Below are 18,614 nucleotides of genomic sequence, written 5' to 3'. Positions count from 1 at the left end.
CCACCTCCCCCCCCCCCCGCCCCATCTGCACGACCACCCCTGTTGCACCGTCCGCCTGACCACCACCACCCCTGTGCCAGAGCAGCTTCCCCTCCTGGAAAGCAACACATCTTCCACAGCTGCAGCTTGAACCATGGGGACAGGATGATGGGGTGGGAGCTGGCTCAGGTTGCCTGGGGCCCAGGGCTGCGGGCACCCCCTGGAGACTGCAGGGACTCCTCCCTGGGAAGGCAGCATGAGTGGGTGCTGGCTGTGGCCCTGGGCCAGGGCTGCAGACTCTCACTGGGGAGTTGGTGGCAGTCTGGCCACTCTCCTCTGGTGGCCGTGCAGCCCTGGCCACAGCACTTGAGCCTGACGCTCAATGTCCTGCCTCTGTGCAGCTGACAGCTCCCAGCAGGCCAGGCACTGAGGGTGGCCTGAAGGTGCACGGGGCACTTGTGCAGACACCTCTCCCAGTGAGGAAGTCCATCACCAGGAGTCACAGCTTCACCCTGTGTAGTGTGGAGTCTGTACATACGTGGGCACGTTTGTACATGTGTGCTACGTGTGTGCATTTGTGTATGTTTATTGCATGTGCACATATATGAGTGCGTGTGTGTGTATTTCACAGCGTGGATTTGATGTGTGCCTGCAGGAGTGAGAGCATTGTGTATGTGTGTGAGCGTGTGGGGGTATGTGTGTGGTGGTATGTGTGTGGGTATGTGAGTGTGTGGGGGTATGTGTGTGTGGGTAAGTCTGTGAGTGTATAAGAGTGTGTGGTTGTGGTATGGTAAGTGTGTGTGGGAATTGTGGTTATGTCTGTGTGTGTATCTGTGGGTGTGTGTATGGTATGTCTGTGTGTGCCTGTGGGTGTATATATATTATGTCTGTGTGTGTGTGTATATGGTATGTCTGTGTGTCTGTATAAGTGTGTATGTATGGTATGTCTGTGTGTCTGATTTGTATATATGGTATGTTTGTGTGTCTGTGTAGGTATGTGTGTATGGTATGTCTGTGCGTCTGTGTAGGTGTGTGTGTGTGGTATATCTGTGTGTATGTATGGCATGTCTGGGTGTGTGTGTGTATGATATGTCTGTGTGTGCGTGCAGGTGTGTGTGTATGGTATATCGTGTGTGTGTATGGTATGTCTGTGTGTGTGTCTGTGCAAGTGTGTGTGTATGGTATGTCTGTGTGTGTGGGTATGTGCATAGTATGTCTGAGCAAGTATGGGTATGTATGTGTGTCTGCAGGTGTGTCTGTGTATGGTATGTCTGTGTGTGTGTATGGTATGTCTGTGTGTGTCTGTGTATGGTATGTCTGTGTGTGGGGGTGTGTGTGGTATGTCTGTGTGAGCAAGTGTGGATATGTCTGTGTGTGCAGTGTGCTGGTGGGGAGGTGTGGTGCCCGTAGGGTGTTTGTGGGTGTGCATGAAGGTGTATCTGAGGCCATGTGCACACACAGTGCATTTCTCTTTGAGTCTGCCCAAGAGCTGACAAGCTGAAGGGAAGCTGAGAGCCATGGGAACAGCGCTGCCCTAAAGGTGGGGGCCGAGCAGACCCCAGGGCCTGCTGCAGGTTGGGGTACTTGGAGGACAGCCCTGGAGCCCATGGGAACCCCAAGACCACCATCTTTGGGCCCCCAGGGCAGGCCAGGCGATGTGCAGGGTGCTGGCCTGAGTTGCTGGTGTGGCCCAGGCACAGCCTGGCCTTGGCCTTGGGTGTTCTGGGTGTGGGTCCTGTGTGGCTGGGGATCTGGCTGGTTCCCTCCCTGAGGAGGCTTCCTGAGACCAGCATCAGTATCTTGGGTCAGCTGTAGCAAGGCACCTCAAGCTGGGCCCCCTGGAGCAAGAGGATTTGCATTCCTGAGCCTGGAGGATGTCTGAAACAGACCTAGGCTCCCTCTGAAGGCCGCAGCCAGGGTCCCCTGCCCTCCAGCTGCTGTCCTGCTGGGGCCCGCGGTGTCCTGGGCAGCATCTCCCCAACGCCTGCTCCTTTGCATGCAGCCTCCCTGTCCTGTGCTCACCTTTCCTTACAAGGACACTGGCTGTAGCCCTGTTGTGACCTGGCCTTGAGGGTCGCCCTTCCCTACTTCTGCAGGACCCCTGATACAAAGGAGGCTCCTCCAGAGGCCTGTGACCGGGCTCTCTGTGCGCTGTGGGGACATAGCTTGACCCACGCAGTGTCTCGTCCTCTGCTTCAGACTCTACCTGCTCACATTTCTTAAATTTGGTGACCAGTGTGTGGTGAGGGATAAGGAGGCCTGTGGGTCTAGCAGACCCATTGCTAGACCCCAGGCAGAGTGGGACAGCCCTTCTCACATCCCAAGAAGGCCGATGACAACAGCAGGAGACCAAGAGTAAAGAAAAGAAAGGCAACCAAAGCAGTTAAGCTCAGAATGTCTGTGAGGAGCAAGTGCCACAGGAACTGGCCCAGCAGGTGGAAACGCCAGGCAGGACAGGGTCAGCAACAGACTGAGAGGCCATCAGAGACTGTGGAGGGAGGTCAGGAAGCTGGGAGCCTGGTCAGAAGAACCGCCAGTGCAGCTGGAGACGGGAAACTGGGGAGGGAACAGGCCTGGGCTGAGGCTGAAGGGAAAGGAGGCGAGGTCTCTGAAGCCCAGTAAAGCCATGAAGAAAACTCAAGGGGCCCAGCGTCTTCCCAGGCGGGGAACAAAAAACATGTGCCCAGGAATGTGACATGCTAGGATTAAAGGACATCAGAGCCAAAGACTGTAAGAGCAGTTGAAAAAACCCAGTCCAGGTGGTGTTCCCCAGAGCCGCTGGGCGCCATGGGCTGACCCAGCTCTAAAGGCAGAAGGCCCTGCGGAGAGTGAGGTCCCTGTGAAGGGCCAGTGCAGACCCAGGAAACAGCCTTCTTGGGCCCGAGATGGAACCACTATGCCCAACAGCATGACCACGGGCGGGGCAGGGGGTGCCACCAGTGCCCCAGGGCAGCCGAGAACCAGGGAGCAGGTCAGACCTGGTGCTGAGGGCAGCTGAGGACCAGGGAGCAGGTCAGACCCAGTGCTGAGGGCAGCCGAGGACCAGGAGGCAGGTGAACAGACTTCTAATGAACAAAAGGAAAACTTCAGGCAGACAGAAAAGAAGGAAAAGTTCAGGGCAGCGTGGTCAGCGGCCCAGATGGACCCAGAGAGCACACCAGGACCCCAGACCTGAGAGTGCAGTGCACGAGGTAAGGTGTTGGGGTCTGTGCCTGCGTCTGTGGCCCTGTCTGCTGCCCGGGTCTGTGACTGGTCACCTGAGTGCCACCTGGGTCTGTGACTTGACCCCTATCTGCTGCCCAGGTCTGTGACTGGGCCCCTGAGTGCTGCCCGGGTCTGTGACTGGGCCCTGTGTGCCTCCCTGTGCTGGGACTAGACTGCAGGTCAGGAGTCACTGGAAGGATGACAGTTTGTGCCTTCCGTTCCCATTTTGAGGAGGAGTGTGACTTGAAAGCACAGAGTTGATACCTGCGAGCCAGCGAAGCTCTTCTTGCAGACCCCAGGGCACGTGGCAGAGGACAGTGCAGACTGTTGCCCATCACGTACCTGGAGCAGCAGCAACGGCAGGTCACCTGATCCAGTAAAGGGGGAGTCCAGAGCACACGTCCCCTGCCTAAAGATGAACAGTGCGGTGCAGCCACTTGGGAGGATACGCTGACAGTTCTCCAAAGTCTAAGCGTGTAGCTCGGCATTGACTGGCATGCCCATTCCCAAGTATGCACCCAAGAGAAGTGAAGACACTTCCTCAAACGTGTGCGTTCCCAGAGGCTTCAGGCATGTTGTTTGAAAGTGGGACCAACCCAAGTGTCCATCCCTAACAGACAGAGAAGCAGAATGTGGCTTGCACTGGTGGGAGGTCTTCCTCTTGAAGGCAGTTCTGACACGTGAAGCAATGGAGGCGACCTGGACAGTCCTGGGGCAAGTGAAGCACACTGGGCACAGGCACTGCTGCTTCTGACCTCCTCAGACTGTCCAGAGCAGGTGCGTCCACTGAGACGGGAGGCTGCCTTGTGACATGAGTGCAAGTGGATTCTTTTTGAGGTGATGAGAGGGTTCCAAGTTGGCTATGATGGTCCCACATACTGTGAATACACAGCTGTGGACACATGGTCTGTGCCTTAAATCGCAACCATTCAGAGTGAAGGGAGAAAGGGGGTTGGAATGGAAACTATTCCACCAAGGGAAACTCAGGTGTAGGTGGCTTTATGGCAAGTTCTTCCAGATAGCGAAGAGGACGTGATTGTCCTAGCCCAGACCTTCAGGAGACTCAGAGCACCCGCCAGGCACCAGAACTTGACAGGAAGAGCAAAGGCGAAGAGAAGGGCCAACACTGGCGAGCAACCTCTGTCAAGTGCTGTCGGAGACCGTCCGTCAGGGTCCCAGTAGGATGGAACCCTCTGACCAGGTAGGTTGGTCTCTCCAGGTCACCACAGACATGCAGAGCTCTGTGTGACAGTGCCACAGCTAAGGATTTTTTTGTTACACTGGGGATTGAACCTAGAGGTGCTTTGCCACTGAGCTGTGTCCCCAGCCCTTTTATTTTTTGAGACAGGGTCTCACTGAGTTGCTTTTGGCATCACTAAATTGCTGACTGGCCTCAAACTTGCAATCCTCCTGCCTCAGCCTCCCAAGTAACTAGGATTCCAGGTGTGCACAAGCACACCCAGCCCACTTAAGGATTTTGAAAGGTTCTTTGCTAAGAACCACAGGGAACGGCAGCATGATCCGGGGTGACCAAGAGGCATCCTACAGAAGTTCAAGTGTAAGATGGGGGTGGCTGTGCTCACCCTTCATAAATAAGAGATTCTGGCTATTTTAACAGACCCCATTTCCCTCACAGAGCAGTCTGCAGTTGGGCTCTGTGGGCAGTGTCCCAGCCCTTGCTCCTCAGTTCTCACCATTGTTCAGGGCTGTCCTTGGGGCCCACTGGCTGTATCTGGGTGGCAGGAGCCATGCTGGGGCCCCTGAGGGAGACCGGCGTGAAGGGGAGCCCTCGACATGGAGCGCGGGTTTGGCTGCACGCTCCACCTGCCTGCTAGGGGCACCTCTTTGGAAGGCCTGCAGTGCCGCATTCAGGACAGCCGGCCAACGCTGCCACATCGTACCCAAGACCCTTCTGGATCAAGGAAACAGGCACAGCAACAAAAACCAGGCTGTAAGGATTGAAAAGGGAGGGTGCGGAGGAAAAGAACACTTCCTTCCACTGTGGGGGGATGCAGATCAGTGTGCCACCAGAGGAGTTGAAGTCGGTGTGGGAAGAGACCCCTGCACTCTGCGTGTGCTGCTGTCTCAGGAAACAGGAGCCGAGCGCGTGAGCTGGTGAAGGGGAGGAGACCGTGGTGTGAGCACAGGGGACTGGGCCGACCGGCTTGTACCCATTAGAGCTTCCCCAGGCAGCCCACAGAGCTGCACATGGAGTGGTGGGCACTAGGGCTGGGCGGAGATGCCAGTTAGGTGTAGGGAGTGCTCCATCACACACAGAGCGAGCTAGCGGCGTGGCGGATGGGCTGCCCAGCTCAACCGGATCACCGTGCAGCAGACGTGTTTCAAAATACCATGTTGTGCACTTGTGTGTGCATTGACAGACATACAGTCACGTATGCAGTCGTCCAACTGTGAACCTTACAAAGAAGCCAAGCCCATCTCTGAACACGTGTGGTCATGTGCAGAGAACATGGAAGAACTCCAGTGGTGGTAAGGGCATGCGGAGGCAGCAGAACCTGGTCAGCACAGGAGCCCACTCATCATTTGTGTGTCAGCAGTGGGCCCAGTGAACCTTGTAAAGAAAGGCTGGAGTCCAGGACTGGAGTCTTCAGAGTGGACAGGAAGGGACCCTCTGCGAGTCCATGGAGTGGACAGGAAGGGACCCCGAGTCCATGCCCGCAGACCCTAAAGCCCAACGTGGCGGTCAGCTGGCTCGCCACCGATGGCCCTGGCCTGCCTAGGGAGCTCCTGAGGAAGTCCTAACAAGAGTTGGGCTATGGGCAGGCGGGAATGGCTGTGGCGCTGCAGGCACGAGGCCGGCTTCTCAAACGTCATGCTGGGTCGGTCGTGTTCCCTATGAACATCGGGCCTCCCAGAGATGGTATGCTCCGGCTGGTATGGCTCACTAGGGAGCTGCCTGAGGTTAGCAGGCGGAGGGCTTTTGGAAGGTCCTTCGTGATGTGAGAGCAGGTGGGCTCATTTTTAAAAAGTGTTTTCTACATTTCTACTTTGAAATGACAGGTCCCATCACCTGTGTCTGTCAGGCGCTGCATGGTCCACTGTGGAAGGGCTGCTGGGGCGAGTTCTCGCCTGCACAGCCTCACGGGGCTGCGTGCCTGCAGCGAGGAAGCATGGAGTCCGCTCTCTGCATCTTTCAGGAACACAGTAGTCGCCATGCTGTGTGACCCACATCCTGAGCCTATTCTTTTGCTTAGCAGAAACCGTGCACCTTGACCAACCTCTGGCCCTGGTGACGAGCATTGACTGCTGCAGAGTTTGGCTTTCTCAGCTGCAGAGTGTGAGGGAGCACGCGTGGCCCTCGTCTCTCAGAGCCTGATTCACTCCCTGGACCTGACAATCCCCTGCTCCAGTGTGCGGCCTCTTGAACTCTGTAGCATGCACTGTCAATGGGGCCTCAGTGTCTTCATCTGCTATCAGTGGGTGGACGGGCTGTTCCTGTGTCTTGGCTGCTGGGCAGGGGGCTGTGGTGAGGGGCAGTTCTGGTGCCTCTTGGACACGCGGACCCATGTCCTCCATAGGTGCCCCATGTGTAGCACATGATTGGACGGGCAGTTTCCACACTCTCCTCCACAGTGGTGCACATGTCCCTCTCCTCTGCCCCCACCTGCTGTCCTTGCTATTTGTGACAGTAGCCATTCTTCCTGGAGTGAGCAGGTGTCTCCTTGTGATTCTGATGGACATTTCCCTGATGATTAGCTTTCTTTCATGTATCTGTTAGCTATTTCTTCATCCTCATTTGAGACATGTCTGTTTAGATCTATTGCTCATTTATTAAATGGTTTATCTCTTGCTACTGAGTTGAGTTCCTTCTATGTTTTGGATACTAACCTCTTATCAGAGGTATGATTCTGAGCCAGGTATGATGGCACACGCCTATAGTCCCGGCTACTTGGGAGGTTGAGGCAGGAGGACCACAAATTTGAGGCCAACCTCAGCAACCTGGAGAGACCTGTCTCCAGGCTGTGTGCATGTGGTTTGTGGGTGCCCTTTCCCACTCTCCATCCTGTGGCCTCTTCTCCCATTGGCCGGCTCCTTTGCTGTGCAGCTCTTCAGCTCCATGCCACCCCATGTGCTCTCTTTGTTGATGTTGCTTGTACTTTTGGGTCACGTCCAAGAAATCTTGCCAAGACCAACGTCGTGTGCATTTCCTGTTTTCACCGGTGGTTTCATGGTTTCAGGCGTAGGTCTCAACTCACTGACCTACTCCAAGTGGATTTTTGTGTATGTCGTGACATGAGACTTCCAAAATTGGAAATAAGAACATCTAAACAAGGTGGAGCCCATTGTGCCATCGAGCTGCCAACTCTGAGCAGAAGACGGCACAGGGTGGGCAAAAGGGCCTGTGCCCCAGAGGAACTGCCGTCCCTGCCAGGAGGTGGCTGTGCTGGGTTCTGCAGCCGGCCTGTCTGCCCCCTCTCGGCAGGTTGCCTGCTGGGAACTGGGTGGCAGCTGCGTTAAGCCTGGCAGCAGGTGGTCCGTGTGAGGTGGGCAGCTGGTTCTGTTGGCGGGGACCTGTGCGGTACGTGCCAGCCTGCCTGGGACTCTGCAAGGCAGAAGCCTCGAGGTGGCAACCCCGTGGGCAGAGCCAGCCACCCAGGCTGGTGTGCAGGGTGGGCAGGCACAGGGATGGCTTTCAGCCGCGTGGAGAGGACAGGCTTCCCCTGCCCCAGGTCACTTGTTGTGGGCCTTTCCCTGTCCTGTGCATCTGCAGATGGCTTCTGTGCTGTGCTGGGAGTCCTGCACACCTCTCAGTGCCCCTTGTCTGCTGAGCGGGGCTGGGGCTGGGTCGGGGGTGCACCGTGGCTGCCGCTACTTTAATGGCAACTCAACACCCATGGCCACGTGGGTCTGACGTACCGGCCACACTCCCGCCCCCTCCCCGAGTCCACTCAGCCATCCTGCGTTGCTGAGCGTGATCTGCAGGACCCGGTGTCCTCGGCCCACCATCAGGCCACCTGCCCGTTGGCCCACGAGATATCGTGACCAGAGCTGCTTTGAGCTCACTCCCCCTCTGGCACCTCGGAGCTCAGCCAGCCCAGCTTGCAGGCACCCAGGGCACCCAGGTGGCCTTTGTTGGGCAGAGCCGTCCAGTGTGAAGCCTGTTCTGTGGCACTGCTCCCACTCCTGGAGCCCCAGGGCACGGTGTGGAGCATCTGGCCGCCCATCTTGCCGCGTCCTCACGTGGTGGAGGGGCAGAATCTCCCTGGGGTCCTTTTGTCAGGACATTGATCCCATCACGAGGCTCCCACCTCGTGACCTCGTCATGTCCCAAAGGCCCCACCTCCTGACACTGTGGCCTGGGGTGAGGACGAACATTCAGACCAGGTCAGTGGATGAATCGTGGAATTTTATAGGCACACTGTTCTGGAGTTCCCGCCAGGGAGAGCCTGTCTTTCCCTGTCCTGGCACAAGGTCTGCTCCCAGGTTTGATGCGTGTTCCTCTGATAGAGACAGAACAGTGCTGTTTGGTAGTGGAGTGTCCCACGTCCCAACAGCTGGCTGTTTCCTTCCTCTGAACTGCATGTTTGTCCTTTGTCCATTTCCGTTATTGTTTGTCTTTATTTTTGGTTTTTAAACTGATACGTAAAACGTACACGTGTGCATTGGTGTTCTGATGTGTAGACTGCGTGTTATGTAAATCGGGTGAAGCTATCTTATCTCCTCCGACACTTATCAGTTGTTCATGGTGGGAAGGTCTGAGGTCCTCTCCTAGCGTCAGGCACGCTGCGTGATCGCCACCTGTGGTCCCACTACTGTGCAACGGCACACAAGGTTCTTATTCCTGTCCATCCTGTCCGCTTCGATGGACTCCTGGGGTTCATTTATAGAAAACAGATGTTCACAGACACACACCCACACATGGCATGCATGCACAGTTAGTTCTCACTCAGGGATGTAAGTTGCACACTGATATTTTCTCCAATATTTCCCCATATGTCACTTGTCTGCTGGTCTTTAAGTCTCTTCTTTTGCTCCCTCTGCAGAGATTTTTAAAAACACCTTAATCATTGCTTCTGTAATGCCCACTGAGTTCAGAGTCACAGAGACAGCGCTCCTATTCTAGGTTATTGTGTGACCTCGTCATCTTCCCCCAGTGCTTCCAAGGGTCATTCTTGGCTTTGAGGTTGGTATGGTGGGAGCCCTGACCTAGTAGACAGCATGCCACCTCCTCACCCTGGGCCTCCCCGTCGTGCCTCAGCCCCAGTCCTCTCCCCTGTGTACCCTCCTTGGTCCTCACATGGCACTGGCTTGGGACAGGAGCCTCTAGGACAGTTGTCCCTGAGGCTATGCATAGAGCTAAGGCAGGGTCAGCCATGGGCAGAGGGTGGGGAGCACAGGCTGGCCAGGTGGAGACCCGACCTCCCGGGTCCCTACTTATAGTGGGATAGGCTGGCCCACTGGAGTGGAGGGAGTGTCCTCCAGGCACAGACACATGTGGAGTGTCATTGTCTTAATACCCCCGACTGGCTGTGTGTCAGGAAGTGTCCTTGGCCTGCAAGTCCCTCCCCTGTCCCCACTTCCTCTTTGTCTCCCTTGATCTTCCTCTGCCTGCCCCTCGTGCCCCCTTCCACAACTCCACATGCACTTTGTGCCCCCATGAGACCCCCATGAGGGTCTGGGCCACAGAGCTTCCCTGGACACGGGAGCATCTTGGCAAGTCCAGGCCGTGGCACATGCAATGGACGCTGAGGCCTTTCTGGTGCTTCTGACCTGAACCTGGCTGTGACATTCTTATCTGGGGACAGAGGTCTCCGGTGAGAGCTGCCTTTGAGTTTGGGCTGTGGCTCTGCCTGCCTTGGTTTTCTCTGGTGGGCAGCCACAAGGCTCTGCCCCAGCCTGCCTCCACCCCTGCCCCTGGTGGGCAGCTCTCCTGGGGCCTGGTCTGGAGCCATCATTGAGCTCAGCCACCTGGCAAGGCTGGAGTCCACCGCTGGCCTTTGGTCCTCCCGGAGGCCCTCTGCTCAGATGGAGCTTTGGAGGTGAAGCCCAGCCCTTGTGGGGCTCTGGCCCTGGCCCTCCAGTCAGCTTCCTCCCAACCCAGAGCCTCTCTTCAACCTGGGAGCTCCCAGGAGACCCTACCTCTGCCCCGCTGTGCCCTCCTGCACCCCTCTGCCCTCCTAGAGGCCCCATCCTACTCCATGCTCCCAGGGCCCTACCCCTGCTGTGGGGCTGACACATCCCCTCTGCAACCTCTTGGCCCTGCTCCCGCCCCAGCCCTCATGTAGACCACCCTTAGGCAGGTGAGTCCACAGCCCCCTGCGAGGGATTCAGGTGAGGGCAGTGTTCCAAAGCCGCTACCCCCGATCATTCCCAGAGGAGCCTGGGCACAACAGCATTGCCCCTGCTGAGGGGCAAAGGGGACTGTCTCCTGTGGTGTTTGAGGCAGGGAACTTAGTCCGTCCTGCCCACGTGCAAACAGATGCCTCCTCGTCCAAGGATGAAGGCCTGGGCATGGCGGGAAGTGCGTGTGCCTGCGGGCTCCATGTGCAGTCTGCCCACACGGGGTGCTGAGGCCTGTGGGTGACGCACAGAGCTGGCAGGACTCGGGTGTCAGTCCTGGGATGGAGCAGGGTGCAGAGCTGCCGGGTCAGGGCTGAGGCATTGAGGCTGGGAGCCTCACTCAGTGTGCACAGCCTAGGCCTGCACAGATGTGTTCTGGACAGGGCCTGCTGGAGTGTCCAGGGGTTGCCATCCGCTGTGTGGACATGGGGGTCTAGCAGGCTTGAATTCAGAGGAAGGAGGTGCAGGAGCCTGGGACAGGAGGGTATGTGACTAGAAGGCGAGGAGGGGAGGGCGAGCCTCTCCTTAGTTGGCCATTAGGCTGGGGGATGAGCTCTCCGGCCACTTGTGAAGAGCTGGGCCCTGGAGTGTCTTCACTGAGAACTGTCCTTTCACTCTGGTGGCCAGTCCTGCCCTTCCAAGACTGAAAGACCCTGCCTGGTCACCAGGCTACAGAGGGCAGGCAGGGAGGAACAAGCCAAGGCCTGCCCCTGAAGCCATAGACCCATGGGACACCCCCAGCTGGTGGCATCAGAGGGAAGTGGTCTCTAAGCTGGGGAGGGGAGCAGAGTGTGGTAGAGACACCAGGGAGCTGTAGTCCTGGATTTGGCCCTATCCCCTGCTGCAGCTTGAGCCTGGCTGTGCTCGTGGGGGTGGTATGTGTCAGGGAAGGGGCTCCATGGGTCTGGGCAGTGTGGCTGGTGTGGACTGGACTCCCTGAAATGGCTGGGCTCCTCCTGCTTGGCTCTGTGGGATGGTTCTTCTGTCCCCAGCTCCCGTGGTCCTGGCTGGAGCTGGGGCTCACTCTTGCCTCTCCATCCCCAGGCTGACTGGCAGCGAGCCCCTGACCATCCTCCCACTGACCCTGGAGCCTGAGGCAGCTGCCCAGGCTCACTTTAAGGCCTGTGATCGGCTGAAATTAGAGCGCAAGCAAAGGCGCATGTGCCGGCGGGACCCGGGCGTGGCGGAGACGCTGGTGGAGGCAGTGAGCATGAGCGCGCTCGAGTGCCAGTACCAGTTCCGCTTTGAGCGCTGGAACTGCACCCTGGAGGGCCGCTACCGCGCCAGCCTGCTCAAGAGAGGTGAGTGCCCAGGCCCTGCCCAGATCTGGCCAAAGAGCCCAGGTGGCAAAGATAGGACTGCAGGGCTGTGGGCATATCCCTCCTGCATGCTCTCTTCCTCTGGGTCCCAGGTGACCTGAGGCCTGGCTTCTGGCAGTGGCTGGGGCCTGGACAGAGCAGCCCCTCACCTCCCTCCACCCATCCCCTCACCTCCCTCCACCCATCCCCTCCATCACACACACTCATGGAGGGCCTGGTGGCATAGGACGTCTTTGCTCAGTCTTTGACAGGTCCCCGGGCTATCTGTGAGCGCTTGACTCATTCCAGGTATCTGAGTGCCCAGACACCTCCACCCAAGGAGAAGCCCTCCTCTCCTCCCTCCTGCACCTGGGGCACAGAGGTTGGGGCCCCTCCACAGCCTTGCCCCAGCTGAGGGCTGGGGTGCTGGGCGGATGATCAGTGGTAGATGCTTAGGGAGGTCCTCCACGGAGAAGGCCCTGGATTCCATCCCCAGCACTGCCAAAACAAAACCAAAGGAAACCAAGCATAGGGGACTTGAGACCAGGGCAGGGCCACGCCCTGAGTTCCAGCACCCTGGACGTGCCCTGCACCCCAGGCAGGCAGCACCACACACCTGCTCACCTGAGGGGATGGTTCAGAGCCCCCAGCTGTGGTTTGGCTGCAACACGTGTGAAATGGGAACCTCCAGATGGGTGCAGGGTCCTGGGGCCCTGGCCTCACTGACCTGCCCCTGCTGACCCCAGGCTTCAAGGAGACCGCCTTCCTCTATGCTATCTCCTCGGCCGGCCTGACACACGCCCTGGCCAAGGCGTGCAGCGCCGGGCGCATGGAGCGCTGCACATGTGACGAGGCACCGGACCTGGAGAACAGAGAGGCCTGGCAGTGGGGCGGCTGCGGGGACAACCTCAAGTACAGCAGCAAGTTCGTTAAGGAGTTCCTGGGCAGGCGGTCAAGCAAGGACCTGCGAGCCCGCGTGGACTTCCACAACAACCTCGTGGGTGTGAAGGCAAGCAGAGCGGGGCGGGGCGCAGGGTGGGTCTGTTGAAGGCCCCGGAAGGGACAGGGGCAGGTGGGCGGGGTGCAGAGTGAGTAGGTGTGGCAAGACATGGGGGGTTGGGTACAGGATCTGTGGAGAGGCAAGGCGCAGGGTGGGTGGAGCTGGGCATGCAGTGGGCGGGGCCCAGGGTGAGGGGAAGGGGCTGGGCGCAGGCCTGGGGTTGAATGTGGATGAGTGGACATAGGAAGGGAGGGGCTTGCTGGAGGAGGCTACTTCCCATAGAGCTTGTTAACCATAGGACAGATGGGGGCGCTAGCCATGGAGGGGTGCCCCGTCGTGCCCCAGTGAGACATCCCCTGCATCCCCTGTGGAGAAGAGGAACTGGAGGCCCCAGGATAGTCTGGGAGGGACAGCTGGATGGGCCCCTCTGGCCTGCCACTGCTGGTCTAGAGCCCAGAAGGGTTCCTGGGTTGTCATGGAACCAGGGGTCGGCGGGATGTGCCCCTCCTGCTAGGGCAGCCCTCAGGCTTGTCACCAAGACTGTTGAGAGCAGTCATAGTGGGAATGTGTCAACTGGGGGTCCTGGGAAGAGTCTGGGAGTGCAGAACCCACTCACCCAACTCAGGGCTGTCCACGCCTCTTCTGCTGGTCCCTCTATAGCCAGACTCCGAGCAGAGCTAGCTACAAGAGACCCAACTAAAAAGACTCAAGTTTCAGAAAGAGAAATTTCCAAGCTCTCCAGTGGGCCCTTTGGGAGGCCTTGGGCTGTAGCCTGGGTGAACCTGGCTCTCGGGGCTGTCCTTCCCGTCACCAGAGCTCCAGATGCTGGCTCCTGCAAGGGAGGGGCAGATCCCTAACTCTAAGACACCCGACCCCAGTCCCCGACCAGCCCTGACCACCAAAGGCTGACTCCAGGCACAGCCTGGGCCTCAGGAGAGCAGGGCCAGCACGCCTCCTCAGAAGCCGCTCTTTATGAGAAGGCAGAGTTCTGGCCATGTACTTGTTAAGCACTCAGTCTCCCTGTCCATCAGTGCTCTGCTGCCTCCTCCTGCCTTCCTGAGCCGGCTGGCAGGCGGGTGAAACTGGAGGGCAGATTAAATCCTCAGGCTAGGCCCTGGTTTTCCTTTGTGTTGACCCCTCCTTCCCCAGTCGCCCTTTTGTGAGCTATTAATGAAAAGTCAGAATGTGAAAAGCCCTGGACCTGGGGCAGCCACATTTTAATTAAACCCGTCTAGGTTTCTCAGCAAAGCATCACTAAGTGGAGTCTCCGTGGCCGCAGGAGGGGGCGGGTGGCTGCATTTCTTAACCCCCCACCCAGCCTGCCCTCCTGGGGCCATGGTGGGAACTCGTGGTCTGGCTCAGGGCCCACCTGGGAAAGGGCTAGTCCCCTCCCCACTTGCTTCTGCCCCAGGGAAGAGATCCCAGGCTGGAGATCCCAAGGGAAAGCCAGCCCCTCTTGGGACCCCAGCCTCCTCCCAGTGTGGACCGTGGGTGCTCAGCTGGGGCTGCTCCTGGAGAGGCAGAGGAGCACCCCGCTCGGGAAGCTCTTCCAGCAGTAGAATTCTCTCGCTGTCAGGAGTGGGCTTCTGCCCTTCTGCAGCAACTGACCTACAACAGCAGCTGGGGCTCAGGGCCGTGCCTGTGGGTCCCCAGTACTTAGGTGGGGTCAGGGCACGGTTGTCCAGCTTGTCCAGTGAGTGACATAGCAGACTTCAGTGGGGCTAGGGTTGTTGAAGGGGAAGAGGGGTGGACATCCAGGCAGGAAGGGGTGTCTCAGCAGGGTGGGGGGTGTCTGCTCACAGAGGTTTGGGGAGGTGTCCTGGAAGGTAAGGTGCAGCCATAGGACCTCTGTCCTGGGTAGTCCCTGGCTTGGAGGGAGAGGGACCTGCACAGGGACCAGGGAGTGGAGCCTCCATGTCAGAGAGATGGTGATGACCCCTGCTGGCCAGGTTTGGGTCTGTCCAGCCCTGGGTGGGTAGGTGGGCTACCTGGCAGGTGCTCTCACGTCCATGCCTTCTGCAGGTGATCAAGGCCGGGGTGGAGACCACGTGCAAGTGCCATGGTGTGTCGGGCTCCTGCACCGTACGGACTTGCTGGCGGCAGCTGGCGCCCTTCCACGAGGTGGGCAAGCACCTAAAGCACAAGTACGAGACGGCGCTCAAGGTGGGCAGCACCACCAACGAGGCCACGGGTGAGGCAGGTGCCATCTCCCCACCACGGGGCCGGGCCTCAGGGGTGGGCAGTGCTGACCCGCTGCCCCGCACACCCGAGCTTGTGCACCTGGACGACTCACCCAGTTTCTGCCTGGCCGGCCGCTTCTCCCCAGGCACAGCTGGCCGCAGGTGCCACCGTGAGAAGAACTGTGAGAGTATCTGCTGTGGCCGCGGCCACAACACGCAGAGCCGGGTGGTGACAAGGCCCTGCCAGTGCCAGGTACGCTGGTGCTGCTATGTGGAGTGCCGGCAGTGCACACAGCGCGAAGAGGTCTACACCTGCAAGGGCTGAGCCCAGGCCCTCCAGCCCTGCAGTGTGCACACAGTGAGAGGAGGTCTACACCCTCAGGGGCTGAGCCCAGGCCCTCCAGCCCTGCCGTGTGGGGTGTAGGCAATGCACACAGTGAGAGGAGGTCTACACCTACAGGGGCTGAGCCCAGGCCCTCCAGCCCTGCCTGGGGTGTAGGAAATGCACGGAGTGCAGGGTTCACACCTGCAAGGACTGAACCCCGGCTGTGGCAGGCATTGTGCAGCAGGAGGCAGCTCCAGCTGCAAGGGCTGAGCCCAGGGCCCCAGGGTTGGTGTCTGGGTCAGCTGTGGAGGCCAGCTTCTGTCTGGCCTCCCCAACCCCTGTGCTCCTGCCCAAGGCCTGAGCTTTCTCCCATGACCCGAGAGCGTTGCAGCAATGCTTTCTCAGCTGTCTCCATCCCTGACACCAGTCCCCCATCTGGGCCCCAGTCTGTTGGCTGCCCCTCCCCGCCTCCGGGCTCCCTCTGAGGCTTGGAGGGCAGGTGCACCTTTGTGACCACAAGGCCGCCATGGGGCACGGGCCTGGCCCGGCACCCAGCACCAGCACTGTCTTCAGAGAGCCAAACCACTAGGAGAGTGCACAGCCCTCCATCTCCAGGGCCCTGCTGCCCAGGCGCCCGGGCGGGGAGGACTCTGCCTTCCCTCTCTGACATCGAGCACTTCTCTTTGGAGTGAGTATCAGTAACTTTAAGTTATTATATTATATTATTATTATTATTATTATTATTTAACTAATATAATAATTATTATTTTCTCCATCCCCTTTGCCTCTTGGGCTGACTCTGTCTTGCCCTGAGCTGGGCAGGGAGGGCTCCTCTGTCCCTGTGCTCCAGTCTTCCTCCCGACCTGTTTGCCCTGTCGTTTGAAACCACTAAATTGAGATGATATTGTTAAATGAAGCAAGTGGCCTGCGGAGCTTCTTGGAAGCCGGCCCCCCACCCCATGCCAAGGGGACAGTGCCACTTGGTGGCTGTGCTCTGTACCTTATGGGCAGAAAGTCAACACCAGGGTCTCTTGCAGATTCTGGGCCTTGGGGTGGCAGAGGGGTGGGCTTGGTGAAAGAGGCAAGGCCATCCTTTGAAAGTTCATCCCATGGAGAAACCACACTTGCTCGTGTGTCACAGGGGTGGGGGCAGGCAGGGACAGACGCACTTGGAGAGTCTCTGGCTGGCCTCTGACAGTGGCACACCCTTCTTTGGGGCCATGCTGTTGTTTTATCAGGGGGAGGGGTGACCGACACTGACCTAGTTTGGTTTGAGCATGTGTGTGTGGGGTGTGTGTGTTGCGTGAGTGTAGGTCGTGTGTGCATACTGTGCTGGTGTGGTCAGCGGTCACTTGGGTTGTCCCACCTCCTTGGTGTACCACATAGTGGCCCTTTGGCTCACAGAGGTCTGGCCTGCAGTTTTTTTGGGTGGGTGGCCTCATGTGGGATGGGGTCTGGGAGGAGGCAGGTGTGGAACTACTGAGCAAGGAATGGGCTCCTCAGAGCCCGGTGTCCAGGAAGCAAAGGGGAAACTGTTTTTGAAAGGAAGCCTGTTTATGTGGCTGCAGGTCTCTGGTCCTTCTGAATGATGTCAGTACCCTTTATTCTCCTGGGTTCCGATGGCAGCCCTTGGTCAAGGCCCCGTCCCAGCAAGTGAGTGTGGGTGGGCTGTGTGAGGGCTGCATCCAGGTGACCAGAGGGGCAGAGTGGCTGGCGGGCCCGGGGGGCCTGTCCTCCCGGGTGTCCACACCTGCCAGTGTCCCAAGCAGCAGGCCTGGCCACTCTGCCCCTGAGACTGGAGCTCAGTCGTGTGATTCGTGGAAGGACACCCAAGGGCCAGGGTCTTCTTACCCAATACCAGTTGAGCTCTGTCCTCAACATTCAGAACAGGCTCTTCACCCGAGGCGGCCTGCAGAGGGTCTGTTGGTGGTTTTGTTTCTCTCTAAAGACACACAGAGCGTCCTGCTCAGTGAGGAGGCCACCGTGCCGGCTGCGGCCTCTGACCTTGTGGGACAGCGTGGAAGGAGCTGTTCTGTGGGGCGCGGAGCCAGTGGTCTCCCTCTGCCCCATCCACCTGCTCCCACCAGCCCAGCGGGGGCCTGACCTGAGCCTGCCTCTGGCCGGGTGGGTGGCCCAGGAGGGAGGGGCGTCCCTGTGCTGAGGCTCCCGCGAGCCTGTTGATTTCTCTACCTCATCTGTAGCCCGTGGGTGTGAACCCGAGTGACTGTGGAGAATGTATTTATTTAACAGCTTTGTATAACAGAACCAGAAACAAATGGAGTACTAAATAAATGTATTTTAAGTTATGCCCACTTGAGTCTGCCACCTTCACAGGGGCCCTGGGGGTCGGGGTAGGCAAAGGAGGCGGCTGCAGGGAGTGGGGAATGTGAGGAGGACTGGAGAGGAAGCCTGGGCAGGCAGAGGGAGGATGGGAAGAGGAAGATGTGGGCCCAGGACGAGGAGCCGTTGCTTGTAGTGGGCCTGTGTCCCCATGCCATGTGGCTGCCCAGGCCCCACTGGTCTCTCTACCTCCTGTGTCCTCTGGGCAGGGGCTTACTCACCCACTCCCACCCAGTTCTCTCCCTCCCTCCCAGGCTGTCCAGGGGGCGGCCCCCCACAGGCCAAGCCCTCCTACTCAAGTCCACCGTGGTCCCCACCCCTCTGACACATCCTGCTGGAACCCCTGATGGCTCCTGCTCGTGCCCTGACTCCCCCGAGTCGCTGTCCTCTCAGCCCTCCACCTGGTCCCTGGGCCTCCTTGGGGAGCATCTGGGAGAGGCCTCCATGGAGAAATTCAAATCTGCCTAATTTGAATTCCAAATTCTCTTTCCTGACCCTGGGACTCTCCTGGGAAGGGAGGATGGCCCCCAGTGCTGAGTCCTGGCCTCCAGCCTCTGGCCTCTACTGGGCTGAAGTCCCCCTCTCAGGATCTCCACAGACTACCTTTAGCTCCCAGGCCTCTGCCCAGCAGGCCAGGCCTGAGTGGGCCTGTTCTTGAATGTTGGAGGCAGAACTGTCCAGCCTGGGTGAGAATCTGGCCGGATCAGTTTCCCATGGCCTGCCCCACTGAGGAACCCTGACTGGTCTTCTCCGGTGGGTCCTGGGTCCCAGCTGTGCAGCTAGGGTTCCCGTGTGGGTGGATCGTCCAGTGTTCAGGGTCTGTACCTGCAAGCCTGCATACAGGTGGCGTTGTGGCTGTGTACAGTTGCGTCTGCGTGTCCACATGTGTGTACGTGTGTGTTCAGAGGGGCTAGGTCCGTGCATCTGTTATGCATGCATGTCTGTGGCTGGGACAATGTTTGTTCACATGTGCCAAGTGTGTGTGT

General features: G+C 58.6%; 1 protein-coding gene across 2 annotated transcripts; it reads left to right on the top strand.

Moving 5' to 3' along the window:
* Window positions 1-3,749: 3,749 nt before the first annotated feature.
* On the top strand, window positions 3,750-17,600 carry Wnt9a (Wnt family member 9A). Of its 2 annotated transcripts, XM_048801352.1 has the most exons (4): window positions 3,750-4,384; window positions 11,530-11,786; window positions 12,530-12,792; window positions 14,806-17,600. In XM_048801352.1, the coding sequence occupies exons 2-4, from the start codon at window positions 11,645-11,647 to the stop codon at window positions 15,286-15,288; spliced, it is 888 nt and encodes a 295-aa protein (XP_048657309.1). In that variant the 5' UTR covers window positions 3,750-4,384; window positions 11,530-11,644; the 3' UTR covers window positions 15,289-17,600. The 2 variants fall into 2 exon arrangements, with proteins under 2 accessions (XP_048657309.1, XP_015354243.1); XM_015498757.2 differs by lacking the exon at window positions 3,750-4,384 and having other exon boundaries at window positions 8,838-11,786.
* Window positions 17,601-18,614: the final 1,014 nt, after the last annotated feature.

This window comes from Marmota marmota, unplaced genomic scaffold (assembly GCF_001458135.2).
Source record: "Marmota marmota marmota unplaced genomic scaffold, marMar, whole genome shotgun sequence".
Lineage (NCBI taxonomy): Eukaryota > Metazoa > Chordata > Mammalia > Rodentia > Sciuridae > Marmota > Marmota marmota.
This window is presented reverse-complemented; position numbering and strand designations above follow the sequence as displayed.

What these genes read in the sequence shown, in the direction of transcription:
- Wnt9a (XM_015498757.2), top strand. Translation starts at nt 11,459, where the DNA reads ATGGTTCTTCTGTCCCCAGCTCCCGTGGTCCTGGCTGGAGCTGGGGCT. An exon ending in CGCCAGCCTGCTCAAGAGAG is followed by an intron (nt 11,787 to 12,529) that starts GTGAGTGCCCAG and finishes TGCTGACCCCAG; the next exon opens with GCTTCAAGGAGACCGCCTTC. An exon ending in ACAACCTCGTGGGTGTGAAG is followed by an intron (nt 12,793 to 14,805) that starts GCAAGCAGAGCG and finishes TGCCTTCTGCAG; the next exon opens with GTGATCAAGGCCGGGGTGGA.